Here is a 26,110-nt window from a genome sequence, read left to right on the forward strand (position 1 = left end):
TGTTGCTATCGCATTCATTGCTTCGCCGTTGCGGGCGGAACTGTGACTTTTTATCAAACAGTGTCAAGTTAAAGTGTACGAAATCGTGCGCTATTTGCAGAAAATTAAGAATGCATCGATCCGACTGCTCGGTTAGGACCGTGAGGACGCAAACAGTTCAAGGCGTTCGGGTGTAGAGTTTGCCCGACACTGATCCGTGACACTTTGCTTAACAGCTGTGGCGTTTTCATTCTGCTTTTCGGGCCTTCTCTTCTTAGCAGGCATCTTTATATAAGCATGTCTGAGGCCCCTCGGCCGGCTTCGTCTCACCACCGCTCGGATTTATACAGGTTTGCCCGTAAGTACTTCCGAGCAGGTCTGGTGCTTGGTGTGCTTGATGCGTTGATACCTTAGCGTTCTTTATGTGCACTGTGTTCAAGAGACACCAGGCTTCCGTGTGAGCGCTTCGCTTGGTGTAATCGATACGTTCACGCCCGAGTGCTTTTTGTACACTTGCGCGCAATCGCTCTTCTCGAAACGCCCAACGCCAGACTTCGACAAGAGCGCGCTGCGCTGTCTGCGTTTCGCTCGAGTGCCACCGATTAACTACCGAGAAAAATCCAGTGAAGTATCAAGAATTTGCCTTAAAACACCGTAGGGTCGCTCGATATCTTGGCTTCATGGTTACTTGCACAATTTTCTGTCTTCTTTTTTTTTATTTTTTAAGGCGAAAGCCATAAACGTTGCGTTGAACGTTGATCTTTAGTCGGTTACAGCCTAAGGATAAATACAAGCTCCTCCCCATGTACTGTGGCACACCTGTCATTCATCTGTACAAGAGTGTCCTGCTTGGTGGTTTCTGTTCAAACGACGAGTACTTTTTCGCTGCTAGTTTAAATACTACGCACATTATGAATCAAAATTTTGTCATTCCTTGTTAAAATCTTACGTTTGACTGAGCAATAAAGTCGGAATCTTTGCTGATATTAGCCAGGAGGTTGTAAATTTCAACCGAAAACTAGCGACACGAACTTGTTCCTGTGTGGGAAAGTCACCTACCTGAAATACACGAGCGCGTCCCGACGTCGCGTAAACAAACTATTGCAATTCGATAGGGCATTTACGCAAATTCTGTTTGGGTGGGACACTGACGCCTGTGAGCGGCGCTTACATTTACTGTTACGTTGTAACCGACTATAAAGCGAAACACGGCCGGCGAATGAAGGAGCGAGGAACGTGTGCAGAGAGAACAAGCTGCGCGCGCAGACAGAACACGTGACGTACGCCATGAGTGACGGCTGCTGGGACGTCATCACGTCACGTGACGTCACAGATCGGAAAATTTTGTAAACTCATCACATGACATCAAATGAATAGCATCACATGGCATCACATGTCACATGACTAGCGCAAAATTTCACAACGTGAGGTGCTTCAAGGAGTGGAATGCAATCGGCTGAGAAAGTCAAGGTAATTTAATGCGTGTCTCTCACACTGCGGTTCGTTACATCTTGCAAGAAGTCAGGCCTCCGATTGCATAACTTAATGCATTACCAAGTGCGCAGCAGCCTTTTGCCTTCATGCGTTAGAGAATGTAACATTCTGTGGAATGTTTTTTTAAGCGAGTGAATCACCTTTCCCCATTACCCTCTTCCAAAAAAGTCGCCCTTAAAAACTGCTTACCGGTAGAAAATTACAAGCGCGTGCAGAAACCGGCAAGTGATTCAGTATGGCCTGCTAAATTTTGCTCACATTGCTATGTGCTCTTTATTTTACATTACAAAATACGCGGTTGACTCTGCGCAACAATAATCCAATACTGCAGTAACAAAATATGGAGTATCTGCAGCTTTTCGTACAAACAGAAACTAGATAATCAAATGTGCGTGCTTTATAACTTCAGCAAAGAAATGTTCTAAGCACTTGTCGTTCCTAACAATGTCAGCCTTATTCAATAAAATTGGTAGCGTCCTTCTTTCTTGCCTCAAGCCGGTTGTACAACTAGAGGTAATACAGTTTATGCATTCGGGACGACGAGAGCGAAATATCAATGAGCGCATTAGGATCGCAGAAGTTTCACGTACGTCGGAACCAATGAGAATTAAGAAAGCAATGATTACGAGAGAAACTCACATGCGAATAACACAGTTCTTTTTAAAGGTCCTCTCAAGACTCATAAATGAGGTGATAGGTTTATATATGAAGGCATTTTTCGAATGAACATAGGAGGAAAAACATAGGATGCCAAAGTGGTGCGACTGGTAATCCCAGTTGGCTCGGAGCTATTTTGAGAGTGGTGCTTACTCCTAGAAGCTCATGTGATACATGGGACATGCGGTTCAACCGTTGTAGCATGTTGATCACCATGAATGACCACTGGGGCGTTGCCTAACACCCCAGTTCCAATTTTCAAACGCATACACATTGCGATGAAAGTGAAGCGGAGGATAACCGCCACGACGCCCTAGTTATGTGGTCTCAGGACGTCAAGCGTCATGAAGTGAGGCAGTGCATACATAATCGGGAAGCTTCCTGTTAGGCACCTACCTACGGCAAGCTTTCTTGGTATCCAGTCCCACTTTTCTGATTTATTGAACATGTTATTTCACTAGAATCAGTTTGTGCTATCTTTTGTCCCTGTTAAACACCAGTTTTCATCATAACGTTGCAACTAACGAAAATTCCAGCTCCTTCGTGCGTCCACATTTTTCTGGCTCAGCATTATTTGCTGAATATAGAGGACCCCTTTAAGAACTCGCAGAATCACTTATGCATACATCTAAGATGACCCGAAGGCGAAAGCCATCTTTCTTTTCTTCTCAGTCAATGCACTGATCTTGCTCCCCCACCCTCCGAATGCTTTCTGCACCTAACGTGGTTTTGCACTGCCTCCTGGATCGGAGGCGCCTCACCTGATTTTGCACTACTTCCGTGATCGGCCCACCTTTGACCAAGCTGATGACATCATCACGTGACGTCACTGTGACGTTATAAACATTGGCAATCTGTGACGTCACGATGACGTCAAGTGATGATTAGTTCGGCATCAATCGTCACCTACGGCGTGGGACGCCGACGATCAATTTTCGCCACATGCAACGTTTTTGTTGGCGTTTTTTGGCGTTGCGTCTCTTGAAGTCATCACATGAACGCCTCCACAGAGGGTGGCCAACCACATGAGAAACACTGAGCCCAGCGCGCCATCCCACCGTTGCACAATGTGACCTGGGAGAGTGAACCTGGAACTTCACAACGCAATGGGTAGTTTCCGTCGATGGACTTAAAAGCTATATTCAGGAATATTTCTTGTATGTCTCATTTGTAGTTTTGTAGTACGAAAAATGAGGCAAGGTCGACAGCTGGGCTAGTTGGTCACGTTCCACAATATTTAAAGCAGCGCAAATGAACAGGACAAGAGGACAAGAAGTTGACACAACGAGCACTTACACAACACAAAACACAAAAGCGCTTGTTGTGTCAACTTCTTGTCCTGTTTCATTTGCGCTGCTTTAAATATTACGAAAAATGAGACAGTGCCACCGAAAGGTCTATTCTTCTTTAGGTTGTAGCGCCAGCTATTGATATTAACAACCCCAAGCTCGCAATATACGGCCTCTAAGCTTGAAGTAGCAGTCGTCGGATATCTTTGAGGTTATGTATTCGGCCAATATAGCCAATCCTGCTAAGCGTACTGATTAACTTGTGTATGGCTCTCGGAAACAGTTGAAAGAGATGACGAGCGTTTTGCTGTCGAAGCTTCTAGGGACAAAGCTAAGCGAAATACAAACATAAACTGAGAACTTGTAAGCACGGCAACGACTTGATAGATCCCAGGTGGGCGGCGGCCATTTGGGCAGCAGCGACGATGCTATTGCGTAGGCAAAAGTGGATGCCAGTAGCGCGCTGATTGGTTCCCCGTCCACCGAACTACTTCCAGTGCCGACGCCGAAGCTGCCGATGTCTGCGGCTTCCTGAGGTGGACGTTTCGGTTGGCGTCACCGGTAGCGTCGACGCTGAGTGACGCTAGAGAAAGAAAGGCCAGACGAACGCCGGCAAAAACGCTGCATGTGGTTCGGCCTTAAAGGGACCGACAAGTGCCCAGAATATGAAATGAGTTGACTCCACTGATGTAAAGATTGTCCGTCGCACTGACTCAAACCAACCCTGTTTTTTTTCGTGAGAGGTGGATTTATATTTTTATTTCTTAATTGAAAGTCGCGAAAAATGACCTGTGGTGCCTCTGGCGGCAAAAACATGAATGATCCGATGAATACGACCACGTGACCGTTGATTGCTGTACGCGGTCGACGACTTTTTTGTTAGTATTGAAATATTGTTCGTTTCTTTATATTAAAAGGTATTACTCCATAATAATGTACATATAGGTCTGCGTTAGTTGTATGCATTAAAGTGGCGCTGCCTTCGCGTGACGTAATGATTCCATGCTCGTCACCGTGTCTTGAGCAACTTTTCAGGGTGCTCATGTAACCGTGCACGCAGTTTCCAGGTCGCTAAGATTTTGGAGCGACATAGTTTTGCTACCTACACTTCGTCTCAGAAATGACGCGCGCTGCTACTCGGTGCGGCCGTGCATATGCATAGTTACGTTTTCGGTTACTTGGCTTGGCTTGTGTATCGAGAGAGTAACGACGCTGGGACAAGCCATCCATGACACAGGCGCAGGCAAGCTTGGGCGCAGGCGCGCACAACGCTGTACAAATACCGGGAAGGTGTATAAAGCCACACATCTCATTGTAACAGCTTGCTATTTTCAAAAATGGTTGGAAAGCTCAAAATAAAGGTGGTTAAGCATAGTTACAGTAACTCCTGCGAAAGCAGAACAACGACAGCTTTCACAAGGGCTAGCGGCATCGCTATCAATTCTCATCGTTGCTGGAGCAAGCCTCCATGCGTGTTTGGTGCCTTTCAGATCGAAAAATACTGCTTATAAAATAACTACGTGCTTTTAGGATAAACCACTGCAGCTACAAACGCTACGAAGGGTGAGCTTGCTGTCGCGCCGTAAAAAACTGTGTCGAGAAAAATCAGTTGTCGGTCCCTTTAAGGCTTTCGCCTTAATAACCAGTTCTTTTATATTTTTGCCGCTGGTGTTAAATAAGCACCGAAAGTAACTATAGTTAATTTCGTTGCTTAGTAAACAGTTGAGCCATAATCGTTTAGACCATATTGTGTTGTGGTGAGACACTCAATTTGTACATGGCGTCATTTGTGCAATCTATATACGTACGACTTAAATATTCTAAAATTGATGCTCTCGTAGCAGTGTATGTTTTATGAAAGGATCATCTCCGTTTTAGAAGAAGTCACAGTTTCGTCGCAAGGTCGAAGCAATGAATGCGATAGCAAGAAACTAATGTTATACGAAGTGAGGCCCGCCAATGAATGCTCTCAGTTTGAACAGCGCTCCTGTTGAAAAGGCGGCCGAAGCAGCGAAGGAAACTAGCGTGCTTCAAGTGTCGAGCTGTGACACTTGATACTTCGCGCTCATCTTCTGTTTGTTCGTATAGCGGCGTCCCTTGAGCTCGAGTTACATTCGTACGCTCCGTAACATGAGCGCGGACATCACGGTGAAAGCTTGAAACATTCCTCTTCCCCTCACCACGAGAAAACCGCGCGAGCAGACAGCGGAAGGGCTAGGTTCTCCCTGCGCAAGTATAAGAAGAAGCGAGTGAGCTCGCCGACGACTTTTAAATGCGCCTGTCGCTCTCCTAACGCCATCTCGCTGGTAATGAAGAAACGCTTATAAGCGCAGCCGTCTCTGAGTCCGTCCAGCGGTAAAGGGTGTGTATATAACGCTCGCCGTTACCTACGTGGAGGATGCTGCGTTTCGTGGCGTAGTGGCTAGCGCCACTCGCTGCGGATAAAGAGGTCCCTGGTTCGATTCCGCGCTTCGGAAGCATTTTTCTGAATTATTTTTCTTTGGGGTTTTTATATATATATACATACTTATACATATACGGTGCATGACGGCGGCAACGGCGACGGCGACGGCAAAATCCAGCCGATACTGTCCATATAATTGCTATCGCAATAAAACAACTGTTTATTTGGTCTTTTGGTTTTGAGATATTCCTTCGCTTTGCCATTAAGCCGAGAAAAACATCTTTTTTTTTTAATTCAGTCTGTCTCCTTATTTTGCGTCAACCATATTTTTATGTAAGTTTAGTGATGTTTTATCACCTGCATTAACGGCCTGTCTTGAAAACTCTGATTTGAGAAAGACTGCGGTAATGAGTTGGGCCATTCCGTCTCATCGTTTTATTTCTGAAATGTGCGAGACTTAAGTTTTAAAAGCCATGGTAAAGTGTTCCTTTTCGTGATGCCGCGGGTACACGCATTGCTAAAAAACAGGCAGAAATAGAAAGGAAAATTGTCAAAAAGCGAAACAGTACATTTAAGAACATTTCAACGAAACGCCTTCGGGCACACCAAGAAAGAGAGAAAGGTCTCTTAAGTCCTTAGCAATGGCCTCTAGGGCATTATATAACCGGTTATTTTTCCAGGGCACGTTTCCCATTTCAGGTCGCAGAGGTCTGTTTAATACGCGAGAACGTCACGACACGGAACGAGTACTGTAGCGTGGAAAAGATTGCCTCGCTAACAGCACGTTCTGTGACGGTGAGAACTTTCGTTGTCCTTCTAACACTACGTAACGCAAAGGACGTCTACGTGAAACAAAAACGATAACTATTTGGAACGTGTAGTATACAAGCACTGTGTTTAAGTGACCTTTACTTGTTTTAACGCGATAGCGTTAAAGAGCGCGTTCCGCAGAAATTCTGGTGTCGGCGTCGTTGGTAGCGAGGGAAAAATAATCTTGTATAAAATAAAAATTTTAAAAATCACGCCATATCCACGAAGTGAATGATGATGAGTGGGCGAAGCTAGGGAGGTAATCTGGTAAACCGTCAATCCCCGTAAATTTTGCCCACTCGATCATCATACAAAGAGCTGACACACAAACGCGGGGGTCCTCATATATGACGTTAAGCTCAGGCGAACGTTTGTTGTCGGCGTTACCGTTTTACCTTTCGAGGGCGAGAGCGCGTTCACGATCGTTTTCATCCATGGCAGAAAGAGAATGTGTGGTCTGGAACGCGCTTATACTTCATGGTCATCAGCGTCATCGTCATCACGTGTAGTGGGTCCACTATACTGGAACGCGCTTATTCTTCATGGTCATCAGTCGTCATCGTCATGGAACGCGCTTATACTTCGTGGTCATCAGCGTCATCGTCATCGTTATCGCGTGTAGTGGGTACATTCCGCTATACTGGAACGCGCTTATTCTTCATAGTCATCAGTCGTCATCGTCATTTTTATCACATGGAGTGGATACATCCCACTATGCGTGGCTACCTACTACTACATACTACCACGGCCGGTCTAGGGGCGCGCGCTCGCTCCTTCCCTTACGGCCTGCGCAGCCGCCGGGAGTACAATGGAACTTTTTCTATACAGTCACGACGGCGCGCTCCGCGTGAGGGCGTCGCGAGCCAACCGCCCATAGGGTGCCTTGATGCGCGCTAACCGCCCAAAGCGCGTTTGGCCGCATGCGCTTCGTGTTGTAAACCAGCTGTGCCCGGCCAATTTCTCGTGCTAATTACATCTTTCGGTTGTAGCAAGCGGTGAAGGAAGTACAAGTGCGTGTGGGGACAGTCTGCCTTTCTCGGCTATCGGCAATAGAAGACGCACACGCAGCGCTACTAGCAACAACAATATTTTTTAAGACCCGACCACCTCATATTTGATGGAGGCGAAAATGCCTGAGGCCCGTGTGCTTAGATTTAGGTGCACGTAAGAGAACCCCAGCTGCCACAGCAGTGCATTTTTGGTGGGCCACGCATATTTACAACGTCAAAGAGGGGAGCCCTCACAGCTGCTTTGACCCACATTGTCAAGGAGAAGGCGCTACCTTCAAAAGACATGGGCATTCGCGACGAAAACATTGAAGAAGCGGCGGTGCCTATTCCGGAAGATGTTATTCAGGAATTTGAAGCTCTGCGAGAACCTCCTCCCAAACCACCGAACTCTGTTGCCTATTCAGGCTTGGTGTATGTAGGTGGTTACATTGCCAAACTCATCACTGATGTCGGTTGCGAAACATGCGCCATGCTAGTGACGACAAACAAAACAAGCAGTCCTTATCATCCTCTCCGTCAGCAAGAAGCCTATGATCTACACTACCCAAAGCCGGAGTTACTATCAATGCTGGACACATTTGTGACGTTCTTCGAGAAAGCAGTCAAATATCTTCCTCGAACGAAAATCATCGAGACTCTGCAATTGACTGTTGAGCCATACCTTTAAGATTCGCCACTTCTGGACTGTCCGGAAGGTGTGGACAAGAGTCATGCGAGAGCGCTGGCTCATATTATTTCTGAGAAGTTTCTCCGGATTCTTCTTATTAACTACACAAAAAAGTTAACAGATCAGAGTTTTATTCACAAGCCCTCGCGGAAGCATATCAGGCTCTGAGAGACTTGACTCCTTTAAACTGTGATCGTCGCTACAGTGTTCTACTAGCAGTGATTTTTTTCAGTTCTCCATGCGCATATTGTTGTAGTACCAAGGAAAACGTTATGTTTCCCATTGAAAGGATTCTCTGAAAGTTTTTTTATGTTTCCTCTTCGTCTGCGGCGTGTCCGTCCCCATTATGCAATGACTTTCACTTTTTTGAAGTATTTGTTTCAATATTAAAGCACGAATTAAGATGCCTCCAACAAAAAATGTGCAATTTTGTTATTTTCAAGTACAGCGACGGCCGGCACATGCATTTTAAATAAACATTTCCTAAACCATGATTAAACCGTTTTCTCAACCAAATGCAATGTTCATCCTCTTACTTATTCTAGAAGTTACAGAAACCTAAAAAAAAAAAAGGCTGTGTTATAACCGCGTCGATGCTTTGCCGAGCAACAAAAGCGGGCTTATGAGCGGCCTGCGCCACCACTTCAGTAAAGCGGAATTTACCAGAGTCATCATATATACTTGCTACCATGTTTCTATCGCATTGGTACCATGAATACCATATAGAGTAACTTCAGAAAACGCCACGGTAATCGGAAGCCGGGCACTCCCTGCGCGCGCCAGCCTCCGCAACGGCCGGGAGTGAGTTAGGGAGCAGTTAAAGTAGGAGCAGTTGGCTCGGAGCGCCCCCACGAAATTGCGGCCATAGGTAGCAACAGCCCCCCGTGCGCAGGCCGTAAAGGAAGGAGCGAGCGCGCGCCTCCAGACCGGCCGTGATACTACAAAGGAGGGACAGGCCGCCCACACCCTGAGGAGCTTTTACCCTAAAAACCTTAGGTTCGAGTGAGAATCGAACACAGGCCGTCTGCGTGTCAAGCAGGTGTTCTGCCACAGAGCCACACCATTGCTTGGAACTGCACTGAAATTAACTTTAATGCTTCACAAACATACGCGTCCTGTATAGGGTGTCACAGTACGAGATCGCAGTAAAACGGGGTACAAGCGTATATTGACATCGGGCGTCACACTATGTGAACTGCATAACGAGTTCGTGGTTTAAAGCCGGCCACCCATTACAAAAGGCGCACACATTACTGCGCGTATTCCCCTAAGAACACGTAGTGGGTGCATCGCAACTTCGAAAAAGTATCACGTGCGTTATTGATGCTGGTTTAAAGCATGTAACTCATCACAAAGGGCATACACATTGGTGCGTGAATTCTCTTACACACACGTAGTGGGTACACTGTTGTCATAAAAGTGCTGTTGAAGAGGGCGGAAACCTTTACCTACAGGTATGTCGAATGTGTGTGTGTGTGTGTGTGTGTGTGTGTGTGTGTGTGTGTGTGTGTGTGTGCGTGTGAGAGAGAGAGAGAGAGAGAGACCGGGCGACTGAACATAATGACAAGCGCAACAGAGCACGATGAGGATGGGGCCGGATATCGCTATCGCGTTCAGCTCTTAAAGGCGAAGCTTAAGCGTCCCCCAATTTTTCGCGTCCTGGTCTAGGCTTGTATTTTTTAGCCTCCTTTGGACGCTTTCGCACCCCCTCTAAAGAAACCCGCGTTGTGTCAGCAAAATTCATCTAGTTGTTAACCTTTGCGCCATAATTAGGCAAACGAAGTCTTTGTGTAAGCAACAGTTACTAGACTGGCTGCACATTGGACGTTGTATCTTGAGCCTCTACCAGTAGAGTAGCCAGAAATATTTTCCTGGGAGGGTTCAACCATACTTTAATGTGTTCGTGCGTGCGTTTGTAGGTGTGCATTTATATAAACACATGCGAAATTGAAAAATTTCAGGAGGGGGATATCGGGGCGGGGGAGGGGGGATCGCACCTCCTCGCCCCTTCGCTACGCCACTGGCTTCTATGGTATCTCGAAAATAAAAGGCATACATAACTTACTTTCTCAAGCACAACTTTCGTTTTGCTCTGTAAAAGTTCTGTTCTCTGAGGGCGATAGTTCACGGAAGGTAATAAATATCTCAATGTTGGTATTTTCAGGAAAGAGCTCCTGATTTGCTGGCGCTAAGGGTAGCTTCTATATATTTTCTGGGGTCTTACGTGACAAACCCACGATCTGATTATGAGGCAAACCAAAGTGGACCACCTAGGGTTCTTTAACGTGCACGTAAATTTAAGTGCACGAGCCCCTAGCCGTGTAACTTCCATCAAAAATAAACCGCCGCATCCGGGCTCCCCCTGCAACCTTCGCGTCCGCAGCCGAATACCGCATCCACTGTTCCATCGCGGCTGTGAGGGTAGCTTCTATCGAACTTAAAGGTGAAAGCGCTTAGCAGCTTGAGATGACACTTCTCAGAAGTGAAACCTGCACTTCTTTTCTTGATTTCCTTGCAGGTGCAGTTGAAATTGAAGTTGATTGGATATTGTTACTGCCAGAAACTAAGTGTCAGCTTGCAGTCATAAGCTAGAGAACCTTCTTCAGTGTTATACGTAAGGTCAGTACAAAATAAAATATTATAAATATATTATAAGTTAGCTTTTTCTGCATGTTAGGAACTTGAAGGTTGTCCGAAGTTCAGGGTCAAACCACTCTGGAAACTTGCATCACAGCGGATGTAACATAAACTGAACGAAGAAACACCGCAACTTGCCAGAGACGTTTCAGTGACGCCGCAACTGAAAACGAAGAAGGACGGCCTCGCGACAGGAGATGCATAAGCAGGTCACATAAAAGCGTCGGAGCATTCGCAACCTTGGAAAAATGAGAACGAAGTGTATAAAGTCCCGAAGGGCTGACCTGGGGCAAGATTTGGTTACTCAGTGGCAGGACGGCCGGAAAGACTCCATCATGCTAGAACCGTACTGTAATGGACAGCTGAGAAGGGGAAAAAATGAACTCCGCTGTCTTGAAGGACTCCGCCGACTATCTGTTTTATGCATTCTGCTGCCAAAGGCACTACCGAGAGCAAGATGGGAATTGGACAGAAGCGACTGAGCCCCACTGCAAAGGCGAGTCATGGTAAAAGCATGCCTTGTAGAAAGAAAAGGAAATGACACGATCGTCCTCGAGAGTAGGAAAGAAAAAAAAGCTGCGTGGCCACTGAGCACTTCGAGCACTAGGCCAGCGTTCGTTCCAGCACCATGGAAGAACAACGCCGGTAAAGTGGCTATTCTCTTCACGAAAGTCGAGCGGCTGTATACCCTTGAAGACCCTTTTTCTTGGCCGATACGAGGAGTGACTGTACGTCATTACTGCGAGCTAAGCCACTTTCTTGTCGTCCGTGTTTGCCGATTAAATACGGTTGTAGTTATTCTTGCTTGTTTAAGTTGAATTTAGAAACGCCTCAGCGTGCTTTGTTAAGTAGGTATTGATTTGTCATCAAGCAAAAGTTACAAAAGAAAATCGGCTGAATGCCTTCTTTACCGAAACTAAATTTGCAGTCAAGCTGTCACAATTTTGTTTTACTAGGGACTTTTAGCTTGTACGTATACTTCTTTACTTTATCGTGTTACCGGATACTGGATGGAATCTGCGCATGCGCAGGCCTTTACGGAACGTAAACTATTCGCCGGATAAGTTTTACGTTTGCGGCCGTAGCTCGCGAATTCACCTTCGTTCATGGCTACTCGCGATATCTGCTTTTCGGAAACTCCAGCCGCCGAGTCAAAGTAAGCCGACGTGCGAGCGCCAATTACGACCACGTTGTTTGATATAGATTACCGAATCTCGAGGGACCTAGAATACCTAAGCCGTAAACGTGAAAGGCCTCAAACCCATGAAAGGGCGGATATGTGGTGCCATCTAGCGGGGCCGAGATGTACCAGGCAAGCACAAAATTGTTTTTATGGAAATGTGGTGCGTACTACATCTAACGTAAATGCCCTGCAGCGGCGTAATTACAAATGAGTTGTCTTTTTAATCCGTCTTTCTCTCAAAAACACTAGGCGATAGCAAACGTGTGCATGATTGTGGTTGCACGAAGCGTCGTAAGATGTCAGCACCATCGGTTGGTAACTTGGTAATCATACACACCTTTGCGCAATACCGCACGCGCTAAAAACCTTTATTGCGATTTTGCCGCCGCTGTGATTAAATCTTATCTAATTCAAACATAGTTAAAACGCAACTATCATCATCATTTAGTGGTTCGCGCAAACGTAAAGGTATACGTTTACGTACGCACGTAAACCTTGTATAGTAAGCTAAAATACGTAAACCATCCCATACCTAAACCTTTACGTGTGGGAAGCTAAAACCTTGCTAAAACATGCGTTCCGGTAACACGGTAAACGCAATCCGGCATTTCCGAAAACACGGTAACGTTAAATAGTGTGCGTACAAGCTAAAAGCCCCTATTAGTGCGAAAAACTTAAACCTGTTCAGCTGTTCTGCAAAAAATGATGTGCACACTCCCCCCCCTCCCCCCCCCCCCCTTCACGTCTCAGAAGAAAGGGCTGCCTTCATCCTTTCAAGATATCGACCCACATGATGATGTACAGAAACGCAGCCTATGTAATTGCCTATGCATATTATTAAGTAGCAAACCATTATTTCGGAGCATTTTTAAATATATCTAGAGAATGAACTTTTCGTTAACATACCGCCAAACTGAATACTAGGTTAGCACTGTTTTTTTTTTACTAACCACCACACCGTGAAGGCATTGCCAAACTGTTACTACTGTAAAGCTGTCCAGAGTTGACGTAATGCGTATTTTACTTGAGTTTCTTACAATAGCTTTTATCGTACTTTCTTAGTGTAACGGTAAAAACATTCGAGATTATATCAACGGCATGTTCGGATTCGGCATTTTCTTTTCCCCAATTACGACGTAGACTACGGTGAGGAAAGGCTGATCCAGTTGTAGCGGAATTCTGCAAAATAACTCGAGGTTTTCCTGAATATTGGACGTCATACATAAAAGAAAATTCTCTCCTCTCATAATATCAAACGCAGAACGACTACGGCTAAGCAAACAGAATGCAGCAACGTTTATGTACATAGATTATGATCATGAATCATGATCTGCAAAAGAAGAACAGGAAAAAAGGTATTGCAGAAATCGGAGGCTTTTGCGATCTCGAATGCTTACCGAATCGATATTCCTTTCACAAATAGGTTCGAGTAGCGAGCTTTCCAAAGAAATGCCTTCAGTGTTACACATTTCGGACGCAGGTGCAATTTTCTGCTTCGTTGCTTTGGGAGACGGCTGATATCTCGTACAGCCCTGCGAAAGCGATATCTTCAAGTTTATTGAAAAGGTGATGCCTTAGGGTACACCCTCAAATAAAAAACTAAAGGTTACCCTTTCGTGGGCCATCACTACAACACGTCAGCGAAAGGAAATTGTGGACAGCGATGCAGTGCGCCTGCTCTCCTTGAAGCTTTACGCAGCTGTGTGCATATATATACATATATATATAGGAAGAAGACCGACAAAAAGATGCGCAGAAAGTGCAAGAGCTCTAAGGTGGCACTCCCAGTGGGTTGAGGTTTTGTTTATTAGCACCATAGCTTACCCTTCAGTTAAATATATCTATCCACGCTATAATGAGCTGCTGCATGAAAATATGTTTGCAGTTCTTTGCACAACCACGTGTCGATGATGTGTATGTCTACGTGCCCCATTCTTAGTTTGCGCATAGCCTGCACTTGGAAATGCGGGAGCCCGCTTGAAATATTTGGGGCGAAGTGCAGCTACGAAGAATAATTTCTGCGCTACTAGAGTCGCATTTTACAGCAGAGCTGTTATGCTCGAGGTTTGCCGTTTGTCGTAAAAGAAAATTATCATGAACCAGCACGCACTCTCTTCGTTCCTCTTTTGCTGCGCTCCCAGAACACGTGTGCGCCGATTTGTCTGGCGTGTTATGAAATAACATGATGGGTGACAGCGTGAGTACAAAGAGAAAGAGATAGAAAGGAAGTGAAGGAGAGAAATTGTTGGCGAAGAAAAATTTCTTGGCGATTCGTGATTCGAACCCGCGTACCCACGATCCGAAGGTGGGCGTCGTAGTCACTCGGCTATCCGGCACGCTCGCAGAGCATAGCATGGCGTCGTATAGTGTAATATATCAAGGGGGTTGGAAAGGTGGAGGGGAGAAGAGGACACAGAGAGAGAGAGAAAGAGAGAAATGGAGGAAGAAAGAAATGGGAAAAAAGGAAAGGAGAGAAAGAGATAGAAGGCGAAAGAACTAGAGAGCTAGAGAGAGAGAAAAAAAGAAAGAAAGCATAACCATGCATACACTCTAAAAAAAAAGGGAGCGAGAATGGAGCAACGGGCTCCGTTCCTCCTTCGGAGCCGCGACTTTCTCCTTTGTGGACGATTTACTCGTCGCGCCCTCTTGCGGCAAGCGCCAAGGGAGGAACTTTTCTCCTCAACCACGTGACTTGCGCGCGCGCGCATGCGCACGCCGAGTTAAATCGTGATTCCGTGCTGCGGAGAGCGGCTGCCCTTTCGCGCTCACTGGGCAGCCTACAGACTATCCAGTGCTACTGATCTCGGCCAGTCGCGTGCAATTACTTGTACCTAGGATTGATGCGAGCAACACACGATTGACGTTCATTGTTTTTGTTCTATGTGTTGAGTAACGTTTGTGGCGTTTTTTTTTCTTTTTTTTTATAGGCTCGGCGTGTGCGCGATGCGCCGCATACTTCCGTGTGTCTCGTGTTGTTTGTATACGTTTGCGCACGATCTGCTTGTCATAAATACAGTAAGTCCCGCTTCACAAAACAGTCTTGTTTTAATGAACACCTTAGACTGTACACCAATAATTCAACTTTTTTCGGCGTTAGCATACTTGGCTAGAGCACGTGTTTTTAGTTTTACACAGCACTTATCAATACAACAAGCAATATAAAGCATGAAGGTTAATTTTTACAACATTTTAGCAAACGTGATACCACTGGACAGTGCATGCGTGAAAGTACGATAACATATAAATGCTGGAGTTTGACGTGTCGAAACCACCGTATGATTATGAGGCACGCCGTAGTGTGGGACTACGGATTAATTTCGATCAACTGGGGTTCTTTAACGTGCACCCGAACATGAACACATGGGTGTTCTTTGCCTTTCGCCCCCATTGAAATGTGGCCGCATTTTAACGTTAACCTGCATCGTAATTGCACATATCTGAAAAATAAGTCAATGACTTCTGTCAATTGAGCCAAAATTCTCAATCACATGCGTTTTGAAATACGCATGCCATCACTGAGAATTAGGATCGACTTATGCACGCGTGCAGTATGAATCTCTCGTTCTCAGGATTTTGCTTTCGCGTGCGAAACTCAACACAAAATACGCTTCTAATGACAGCTGTGCACAGTGGGTAATCACTAACACTCTCACTCACCTTTGTGAAAAGAGTATTCCAAATCTAACGCAAGACAAACCACCGCCACAACGACAACTACACAGTTGTCGCAGTATCACCACAATTTCACACGCCAGGCGAATACCGTGACGTAACAGTAGCAGAGCAGCATGTAAGTACAGCGTACTGAAATATTACAGAACACGTAGTGTGGGTAGCGTTCTTTTCCATAATTCGCGCGGTGTAGCGCCAGTTTCTCTACTCAAGTAATCGAGCTGCCGCGACGCCAAGAGCCACTGACATCACTCTCGAAAGACCACCGTCCGGTGCGAGGCCATCTTGTCTTGTTTCTTCGCACGACCCGCGTTGTAACGTACGTATACACAAATGAGGCGGCCGTACCGCATCAGAAGCATTGTCACTGAAGGGCTAGCAGTTGAAAGAATCCATGGCCCATCGTCATGCTTGTGGTCAACGCATGAACAGAATGTGAACAGATGTCAACGCCAAACCACTCAACGAAGTCGACGCGACGAAGGCAAGGCGACAGAATCTGAACATGTTACCGATGTTGCGCCCTCCCACAGTAACTATTGAAAATAAAGAAATCAGAGAGAGAGAAATTTCATCTGTGGCCGCTGTCGGAAGATGGCGCTACTTCAAAATGTCGTCGGAATGGTATGAACGGTTCTCGATATGGTCGTTTTCGCACTAACTTAATCAACTCTGTAATTATATTGTTCATTATTATGCGGCTTTAGATTAACTGGTGCGCTTGGCTAAGCCATAGCTACTATTTAATAATGTCGGCGTATATTGTGACGCAGCCATGGAATCGTAAAGAGTTGAAGAAAAATGATGCATCTTTGTGCCACCATGGTCCACTGTAATTCAGTGACTATATAAGGGCCAGCGCTTCTTAGAGGGGTATGTGTAACGTCTATACGTATGCGTCTGTAGTGAATTGTTTGTGTTGTAGGTTTTATACATGCAAATGAATTGTGTATGTATGAATTGAATGTGCGTACTATGTGTCTGCCTAGTGAACGTGTGCGTATCTACTTTCCGGTGTCCTTGAGTAATCCATCAATGGGCCTACCTCCCCGAAATGCCGTGTGCAGTATCAACGTACGCCTCCGCCAGAAACAATTTTTTTTAGTATTGTTTAATCCCTCTAGATGGCGCCAGCTACCACCTACTTCGCGGCCGCGGCGCTCTCATAGCTCCACCTACTTATATGAAGTTGAACATCTATCTATCGAAACTATGCTCTGCTGCGCCGAGATTGTTTTGATGCGACAGAATGTACGTTTTGGAGGCACAAACCCGTGGATGACGTCGCTACACCGTTTGACGCTTCGACAAATAAAGACAACAAGCCTAACGTACAGTCTCCGGGTGAGAGCCCCTTTGCAGTACCCGTCTCTTTTAAAGTGAACGCCGTCTCGCTGGCCGAGCGAAGCGTACGAGTTCCGTCGTTCCGTTTCGCGAGGTTTTCATCACTACAGGTTTGTCTGCTTGATTTTATTGTCATAGCGTTCGATATTAAGCTCAGCGGGACCGTTTTTTGTGACTGCCAGTGCCGCATACTCTTTATCAGTCGAGAATCGATGCGCTCGCTAGGCCTAAATCTATTGCTCGCTTCACTGGCTTGGCGTCAGCCATCTTGATTTTGACGGTTTCTCTATTGAAAAGGGAGGAACGGTTTCTCCATTTGAAGACGAACATTGGGGACATCGCTGTTTCTCCCTTAAAGGAGAGAGGGTCACTCCATTTTTTTTAAGAGTGTAGTATAATATAGCAAGGGGTGGGAAAGAGAGAGGTGAGAGGGTAAGATCCTAGCCAAGCCAGGACCAGCTAGGTGCCTACCAACTCGGCTGTGACCCAGGCTTGCGCGACTTAGTCCTAACTGTGCTAATTTTTTATTCAGTACGCTTGCAGCCGGGAAATGCTACTGCATTGGTAAAGACAATAAGGGTCATGTGGCCACGCATACCAATGCTTTTTTTTTTCTCTAGACAAAAAGGATGCTCTCTGGTGGTTCTATAGTGCATCCATACGACTGCGCACCGCGCTGCAGACGCCAGGGTTGTACGAAGGCGTCATCTCTCTGCTTCCTGCGAGCTGGTCGGCCCCTGACCGATCAGCGTCGGGTCCCCCCTAGACGCAGACAGCCTCGTGGTGATCCGCAAGGCATTCATGTGGTACACTGGAAGTCGCAGTGAACTACCCGTCATCGTCAGCAGAACCACACGCCAGGCGGCCGAAACGGCCGATGCTGGCTCCATTGCCATTGCATGCTCTTTGCCGAGCATATATATATATATATATATATATATATATATATATATATATATATATAGATATAGATATATATATACAATTATTGCGTATTTGTTTTCAGGTTATTTGCTGTTAGAAAGTGGATTATTCATGTGAATAGAAGAAATCTACACGTTAAGCGATTAAATTTGCCCACGATAAATGGATATAGCCTTGTATGGAGATGAAAAGAAAATGCCAGAAAGGTACCACTTTACTTCACCAGTAAACGCGAGATAAATGTCGCCGTCACTTTCATGCGCGAAAGTCCGGGAATTCGCGCTTCGATAAGTGACAGACCCCGCCTTTCACTGGAGGACGGAGCCCTCTGAAGTGGCTATTCTACTCCAAACTTCAGCACGGAAACAGAAACGTCCTTCTACTCCGTCTTCTCTATCGGCCATGAAAAGAGAGCGCCTATTTAAACCTGATAAAAAGAAATACAATGTCTTGCTTCAGCGCCTAATTATCTCCATAAATCATTCGCTCAATGTATTCTTTTTGCATATTTATGTTCTTAAAAATGCATTGAAATTCGGTGGACAGGCAGGGCCACGTACAACGAAATGCAAAGCGGAAGCTCAGTTTCAAACGTTGAAGTATGTAAAATCAGCGACGCTCTGGTAACCTAGTTAAAAATATATAAATACAGCATTACGTTTTTTAACAACGTTTGAGTGTTCTTTTAGTATAAGAAGTTGGGGACACATAACTTATGGTTACAGTATTTCCAAATGATAAATTTCATCTCTAGCGAGTGGAGCGTACGGGTGCTGGTAAGAATGACCACGTTCTTTACTTAAAGCACTTTATGTAGTAGGAATATGTATCGTTAGTCACGAAGTATAAAAAGCAAATTCCAGAAATAAAATAACGGGTCATCCCTACATTTACGACTGACCTGCCACAATGCTTAGATAAAATTGTGCCATTCTTTCTCACTTGAATGCTTTATTCCTTATACACAAAACAAGGTTATTTTGTTGACATATTGGTTAATTTAAATCCCGCTCCAATTACAGGCACTCGATAATAAACCCTAGCTATTTTCTTACTTGCCTTTTCTACTCACAGGGGTGGTTCAGTAATTGTAGAGTTGCGCATGTGAACATAAGGACTTGACTTCGCAACTCGGTCAAAACGATGCTCTTTCTAAGGAGCTGGGATGATAAAAGCGTATCTACCATGCGTTTAGTGCATGTTGTGGAAGATTAGGTTATATTAATCAGTTTATATAGAACACCAGAACACGATCTCAAAGATGGTGGGTTCCATTGGGTTACTTAATTCCTTAATTTGTTGTCTTCGGGGTTTTATAAAAATTCGGCAGATCCCACGTACCGTGGGAGTCGATGTTACGCGAAGCATGCGCGGGAATGTGACTGCGGCGTAATTTTTCACATTGAGCGAAACGTTAAGGAATGACGCTAGAGAAATGTGGAAGTGGTAACGCACACTTATATGTTGATGAGTCGCATATGCATTATATAACCAGTTGTTTACAGTTGCGTAGCGATGCCTACAGCAACATGGGTGTTACCATCACCAGACGTGGTTAGCTGATATGTAGTGCTTATATTCTTCAATACTGGATAGCGCGAATCCGAACAGCACAAAGACGAAACACAAATGCGGAGGACAGGCGCTACTCGCAAGTAAGGTTCATTCAGTAAAGTTCCCCTAGTTCCCCTAGGCACACGCAGGCGCACTGCACATACGTTACAGTCACAGTTGCAGTTGGGTTACAGTTGTTATGCTTATACTTATCTGTTATGACAGGGGCGCACGCACGTTTCGCCAACCCGTATGTGTAGAAGTGGTTCTTGACAGTTCTTGAACAAGGTCATCATCACCGGGATCAGTGAGAACCAGCAGCTCGACCGGACTTGTTAATCGGATCCGTTCGTGATCCCGGCTACGAGAGGTCTAAGTGTAGTGAAGTTACGAGGTATATATAGCACAGCTGTTGGAAACCCAGGATGCCTCTTACGATGAAATGATCTATGACGCCTCTTGTCCTGCACGTGGCAGCGAGGTCTTTTATTGCCCTGTGCACATTCAAGCCGTCTTTCACGCAGTATAAAGACCAGTCGTTGTTGGTCTTGATAAATCAATCTGGAATTCAGCGATAATGATGAGCGGCCTGGTTCTCTCGGCAGATGTATTGTAGGAAGCATTGGCCCCGGTTTTCGCGTAATCGACGTGGTCCACGTTGCGGGCCACGTGAACGAGTGCATGATAGTTTCCTTGTGTCCGCCACGGTGGTGTAGCGGTTACGGTGCTCGGCTGTGGACCCGAAGGTCGCGGGTTCAATCCCGGCCGCGGCGGTAGCATTTCGATGGATGCAAAATTCTAGATGCCCGTGTACTGTGCGATCTCGGTGCACGTTAAAGAATACCAGATGGTCAAAATAAAGCTTCTACAATTATTATTATTATCACTTGACAAAAAAGCAGTCTGTCGAATGGCGGCGGTTACAAACTAGGACGTATCCGAATCCCGCGCTCTCGCATATCATATATCCGGATATATACGAAACGGACCATTGTAAACAATGTGAATCCAGAGCCACTCTGGAGCATATGTTATGGGAATGCCGAGGGATTAGTCCCAATACCGAGAACGCGGCCTCTAGTGACAGCCTTCGCGCACGCTGGGAAGCCGCGCTGCTCAGCTCCGCCCTCGAGGATCAGCTCTGGGCCGTCCAGCGGGCCGAGGAAGCCGCCAAGGTTCAAGGACTCCTGGCCGTCTCCTAGGCGGGGCCATAGGCCCGCCCCAACAACTCGCAGGACTCGGAATAAAGTTATTTCCTCCTCCTCCTCCCTTGCTGTCAATGTGTGTGTTCGCGTTCACTGTGTTGGTTGAGACTTTGTATCACCTGTGGCACATACCCGCATAACATAAACTCTGGTATGCGGGTATGTGCCACAGGTGACTGAGAGAAAGGGTTTCATGACGTACGCGACATGTACTTTGCGTTATTCATGTCATGACTAGTGAATCGTGTTCACCATACACTGATCCCCCGCTCTGCCAATTTTGGTACATTAGAAGTTATGGAGACGACCAGGAGAGCGCCCAGACGTAGGCGGCTAGATAGATAGATACGTAGATAGAAACGCCCAAAGTGCCTGAGGTTCGCTAAGAAATGCTTCGCATTTAAAATCTGAATACATAGTAGACTGGCTTGCAGCATGGCGCGGAAACAAGCGAGGACAAAGATGAAGTATACAGACGCTTGTTTCTTTTTATTTAAATATGAAGAAAAAAGAAAACCTGGGAAGGTAGGCTACATTAGAGCTGGATACCCCATCAACACGGTAGTAGTATTGAAGAAACACACCAAAACAAGAGCCACTAGAACTAATAAAAGAATGAGAAATAAACGATCCGCACTGTTACTGCATATTTGTCCTCGTTCGCTTCCGCACTATGTTACATGCCCGTTTACGATGTACCAACAAGCCGAGATTGGTGCCTTTGTATATTTGAATGCCTACATTAAAAAAAAAAAGCGCCATTTGAAAGAAAGCTAACTTAGAAAGAAAGAAGGACGCAGTGCTCAATGTCTTTTTTTATTAGCCTTCTTCAAAAGCAAATTTGTTCAGACTCGCCGGGCTTCACGTTGTTTTAAGCACTTAATTGGTACGGCCAGGTAAACAAGATCGCAAATTGCGCAATCGTGCAAACGCACTGCATTTAGACCGTTCGATTTATGGGGCGTCGGTAACAAAGCTCATAACAGCAAACGAAGTTTCGGGGTTTTTGACATCGACAGGGATTACTTTTCACCATGATGAACGAAATACGCTAGCATTAGTAAACGACAGGCAAAACAAGAGTGCGACAACCGGACATAAGGAAACACTGGACGTATACACACAAATTAGTACAAGCACTTTTTTTCTTCTGTTTCCCCTACATTAGATTGTTTTTAATGTCTCAGCGCCAATTATATATTTTCTCTCTCATCTGTAATGGCCTACTATACTTTAGTGGTTGTGTTTGTCGTGTTAAATTCTTATAACCTTTTTGTTATTTTTATAACTTAATGATTTACAGCAAGAAGTATACTGAATAATCAGTAAAAACTCACAGCGTAATTTCAACAGCTTTATAGTTATTACGCACATTATTTTCTTTGTGTCCTTGACATATATTAACCGGGGTTAGTCGCGTTTGAGCTACCGTAATCCGATTTTAAAACGAAGTGGCCAAGAGTTCTTATAAAATCAATAGTTTTACGACAAGTGAAATAGAGAACCAAGTTGGCAGGAATATAGGGAGTAGCATATACTGAACATATTCATTTTGTGTAAGTGTACACAGGAGCGTAACAGTTGCTGTTCAAATTGGAACTAGGTTATACGAACGTAGGTTTTTCTTTTGTGTTGCTAGAGTTGCGCGTGAATAATTTATATCAGTTTTTAACGAGGCGGCACGACTTACAGTTCCCCATTTTCGCTAGTTATAAAACAGCAGTAAACGCAAATAGCGCCCTCCTGTGGCGCTTGTACGAGATGTATAACCGGGGTATCCATATTTAATGAAGAAAGAACAATTAAGCCATCTGCTGAGCATAACCGTGCGCTTTGTAGATGTCATATGTCCCATAAATATCGAAGCTTGGGATGGAACATATCAATTCAAGATCATGTTGAACAATTCTGAACTTTAAGTACTGAAAATAATGCATGAACGTTTTGAAACATTAGGTGGAGAATTAAAGAACGCCATAGATAAGAATACGGGGGGGGGGGGGGGTTGTGCTCTATACTTAATCGGACAGCGTTCTTGATAAATGTTTATGCCTTCTTTTCTTTTTCTTTTTTTTAGAGTGAAGCAGTAAACTGCGAGGGGCAGCGCCAATGTTATTGTAAAATTTTTATGGCTTATATCTCCTGATTACGGGCAGTCTCCTGAATACGGAGCGGCATATGCGGCCCATACGCACGTTCGGCTCTCTAAATTCACCCGGGTTTTACAAAGCACTCCACGAAGCGGACACAGTACACCTTATTATGGCCTAAATGTGGGAGTTTCAATAAATGTAAGAAAGTAACTCCGAATAATTCGTTAAATTCATGGCTTCAATACCAATAAATGTTTTACATTTACTGAACTCGACGATAATTTTTTTTCAACCACAGTGTACCTTTCTAAACAGCTCTAAAATTTTTCACACTTTCAACAGAAGTTTCAATTCTAATTTATTTTTGTAAAGGAATGATTGTTTCACAACTTCCCCAAGAAATTGGCCTTCGACAGAAAGAATTACGCTGGAATGAGCTAGTTCTTTTTGTAAACGACCATTTGATTATGAGCCAGATTATGGAGAAAATTTGTGCAAAATATGTTCTAAAAGCGCGCACTCTACTGAGACTGGCTCAAACTTACCCCTTCCGAAGTGGTCGTCGCCGTAGCAATATCCCGGTCGCGGTGCTGTGCTCATCACACTGAGCGCGACGAGCTGAACGAAAGAAGTCAGTTCGAAGCTCCTTTTTTTCCACGGCCTTCGCGAATGCAGTCGACGCAGTAACGGAGAAACACTTCTGTTTTTACGTAGAAACATGACCGGACAAATTATGGAGAGAAAGCAGCAAAGGAAACCCCTGCAAATAAAAGTTCTTGCAGCCGTTCTCAACGGGACAGCAAGAACAGTGTTAGTAAAAGAGGAATTTTAGAGAAGAACAACTCGAGAAAAAAAAAAAGAAACCCCACAGATGCTCCTCGAATAAGGAATTAGAAGAGCTCTAGAAGCCGTCCCACAGCGCGCCCGATGGCGCGCTAAGTAATACGCGCCGGTGTCTGACGGAGAAGCGACTCTCGGCGGTGCGTCCCGAGGAGCGACTGAGCGCTCGAGCGCTGGCGCAGCGCGGGAAGAGCGCTAGCGCGGTAGCGACGCCGTTGGTGGCAGCGCGCGGCCAACGAACGGCTTGCACCTCCACGCCTGCCTGGCTGCCTGCCTCGCAGTACCGCTGTCGAGTGGTACCGCTCCGCAAAGCGGCTATTCGGCATCGATCGCTCGCTGCCACAGCGTACTGCGGCAACGGTGCCTGTGCGCGTGTGTGCGCGCATTTAATAGTTCTGAATCTGCTAGACACGGGATGTGAGGGCATTGTTAGTTGCTAACGTTAGCGTTGATGTGCTCGTTCCACTCTTTACCCAAGAGTCGCGCGGATATTGCTGCGTTTTTTGTTGAAATCTGTCACAAGAGAAACTATAGATCTTTTCCTTCGTTCAATAATGGCGAATGAAGTAACAAAGCGGCTCGAATGGGCGTCTCTGGAATTGACAGGGTTCTCTTTTGGAGCGGCCACCCTCTCACCCTCTTTCTTTTTTTTTTCTTGAACTTCGACTCTGTCCCCGCTCTCTTGAGCTCCGCTTTAGTTTCTCGACGACGTTGCTCTTTCGCTCGCGGTGCCACTTTATTAATTCCTGCCCTTTCCATCTGCTCTCAACTCTGAACACCCGCCGTCGTGATTTTCGATGAATCACTGCTAGGATTCACGCTGAGAGTGCGGAATGTTTTGTCTTCGCTAAGCCACGAGAGAGAAAAAGGAGGAAAACATCCCAAAATGTTTGAAGAGCTTTTCGGCGGGAACGGAGCAGGGGAGTGGCAAAATATGAAGTTTCGATTCAAGGAAACTGCGTCGGAAAGGACGCGCGGCCGTTATTGATGACGCGCGCGGTGCAGTGTGGAAGAACCTCCGCGGTAATATAGTTCTGCTGAAGCTTAGAGTAACTTGGAAGTGCAGAAATATCAGCTAAGGAATGGTTCGATGAATTGGTACGCATGAAAATGTATACTCGTATTTCTGCTAGATATCGGACCACATGCGTCTGATAGTGACACTGAAGTCGTTCTTGTCATTATAATAATTATCGACATGAGACACGGCGGTGAGATGGGCTAGTTTGTGAACATTCGTGTTTAAAGCACAAAGCTTTTAAGCGCACATAAAACGAGGACCGAATATTTAGGAATCTGACAGGATAGCGCTCAACTCACAACTGAAACTTTTATTGAACAGAATAACATTTGAAGCACAAGAGAACCAATTGCAGATGCGTAGTCGAAAAAGAGGCCTAACTGCCTTTAGGACCAGAACAATAATAACAGCATAGTGAAATTAACAATCTTCACGTCTCAAGAAAGTCAAACTCCTTATCGTGTAACGTAATCGTTTTATGCTCGCTTAAAAACTTTGTGCTTTAAACATGATCGGCATGAGAGTGGAATAACGTCTGCGGTAAAATCTTTCGAGAACACTTGAGCTCGCCTTCAAGAGTAGAACGCGATAGCGTAATCGGGCCCCGCGCGCATCGCCTCTTCAAAAATGCTAGCCTAGCTTCGGTTCTCGGTGGATATCTCTACCGTGCTGCAAGCAAACGAACGTCTGTGCGCACAACATTGGCTGTTTTAAACTATCCTAGAAGGCCTACTGCAGGTACAGTTGCGAAGTGCCCACTACGCCATATTTTTTTTTTTTTTCGCGAATCAGCGAAGGACTCACTACGCGTCCGTAAGGCAACACGCTAACATACGCAGCTGCTCTCTTTGTTGACGCTTTTGCTGCTGATGATCAAATACGTCTGGGGGCTTTGTAATGGGTGGGCCTTTAAAACACCCGCTTGTTGCGCAATTCACATGTTTTGATGCCTGGCACGATTCTACTCATCTGCTGCGCAATATTACATGCGGAAACACCTCCTGCTACATGACATTCATATAGATTTTTTTCGAAGCAGTTTCAAGCAATGCCGTGGCTCTGTGGTAGAACACCTGCTTGCCACGCGGAAGGCCTGGGTTCGATTCTCACTCGAAACGAAGATTTTTATTATTTATTGGATTTGCATCTTTCTCGATTTTTTGCTCACGGACAACGTTGATTTTTTGGCATACAACCAACCACATCGACGCCGACACCGGAATTTCTGCGAAAGAAGCGATTTAACGCTATCGAATTCATAAAGTTCTGTTAAAGCTTATAGTAACTCGGAAATACAGAAATAGCAAAAGAATCGTTCAGTGGATGG

The 26,110-nt window shown here is 45.4% G+C and overlaps 1 protein-coding gene across 1 annotated transcript in view; it reads right to left on the bottom strand.

Annotated features, from left to right (window-relative positions):
- The window catches only part of LOC119394624 (uncharacterized), a 72,812-nt gene extending 49,010 nt beyond the window's left edge, over positions 1 to 23,802 (bottom strand). Inside the window, exon 1 of the mRNA XM_049415923.1 lies at positions 23,468 to 23,802. Within this exon, the coding sequence (XP_049271880.1) occupies positions 23,468 to 23,642 (175 nt within the window). The 5' untranslated portion in view covers positions 23,643 to 23,802. The remainder of the gene's footprint in view (positions 1 to 23,467) is intronic.
- Positions 23,803 to 26,110: the final 2,308 nt, after the last annotated feature.

The sequence above is a fragment of the Rhipicephalus sanguineus genome, chromosome 5 (genome assembly GCF_013339695.2).
Source record: "Rhipicephalus sanguineus isolate Rsan-2018 chromosome 5, BIME_Rsan_1.4, whole genome shotgun sequence".
Lineage (NCBI taxonomy): Eukaryota > Metazoa > Arthropoda > Arachnida > Ixodida > Ixodidae > Rhipicephalus > Rhipicephalus sanguineus.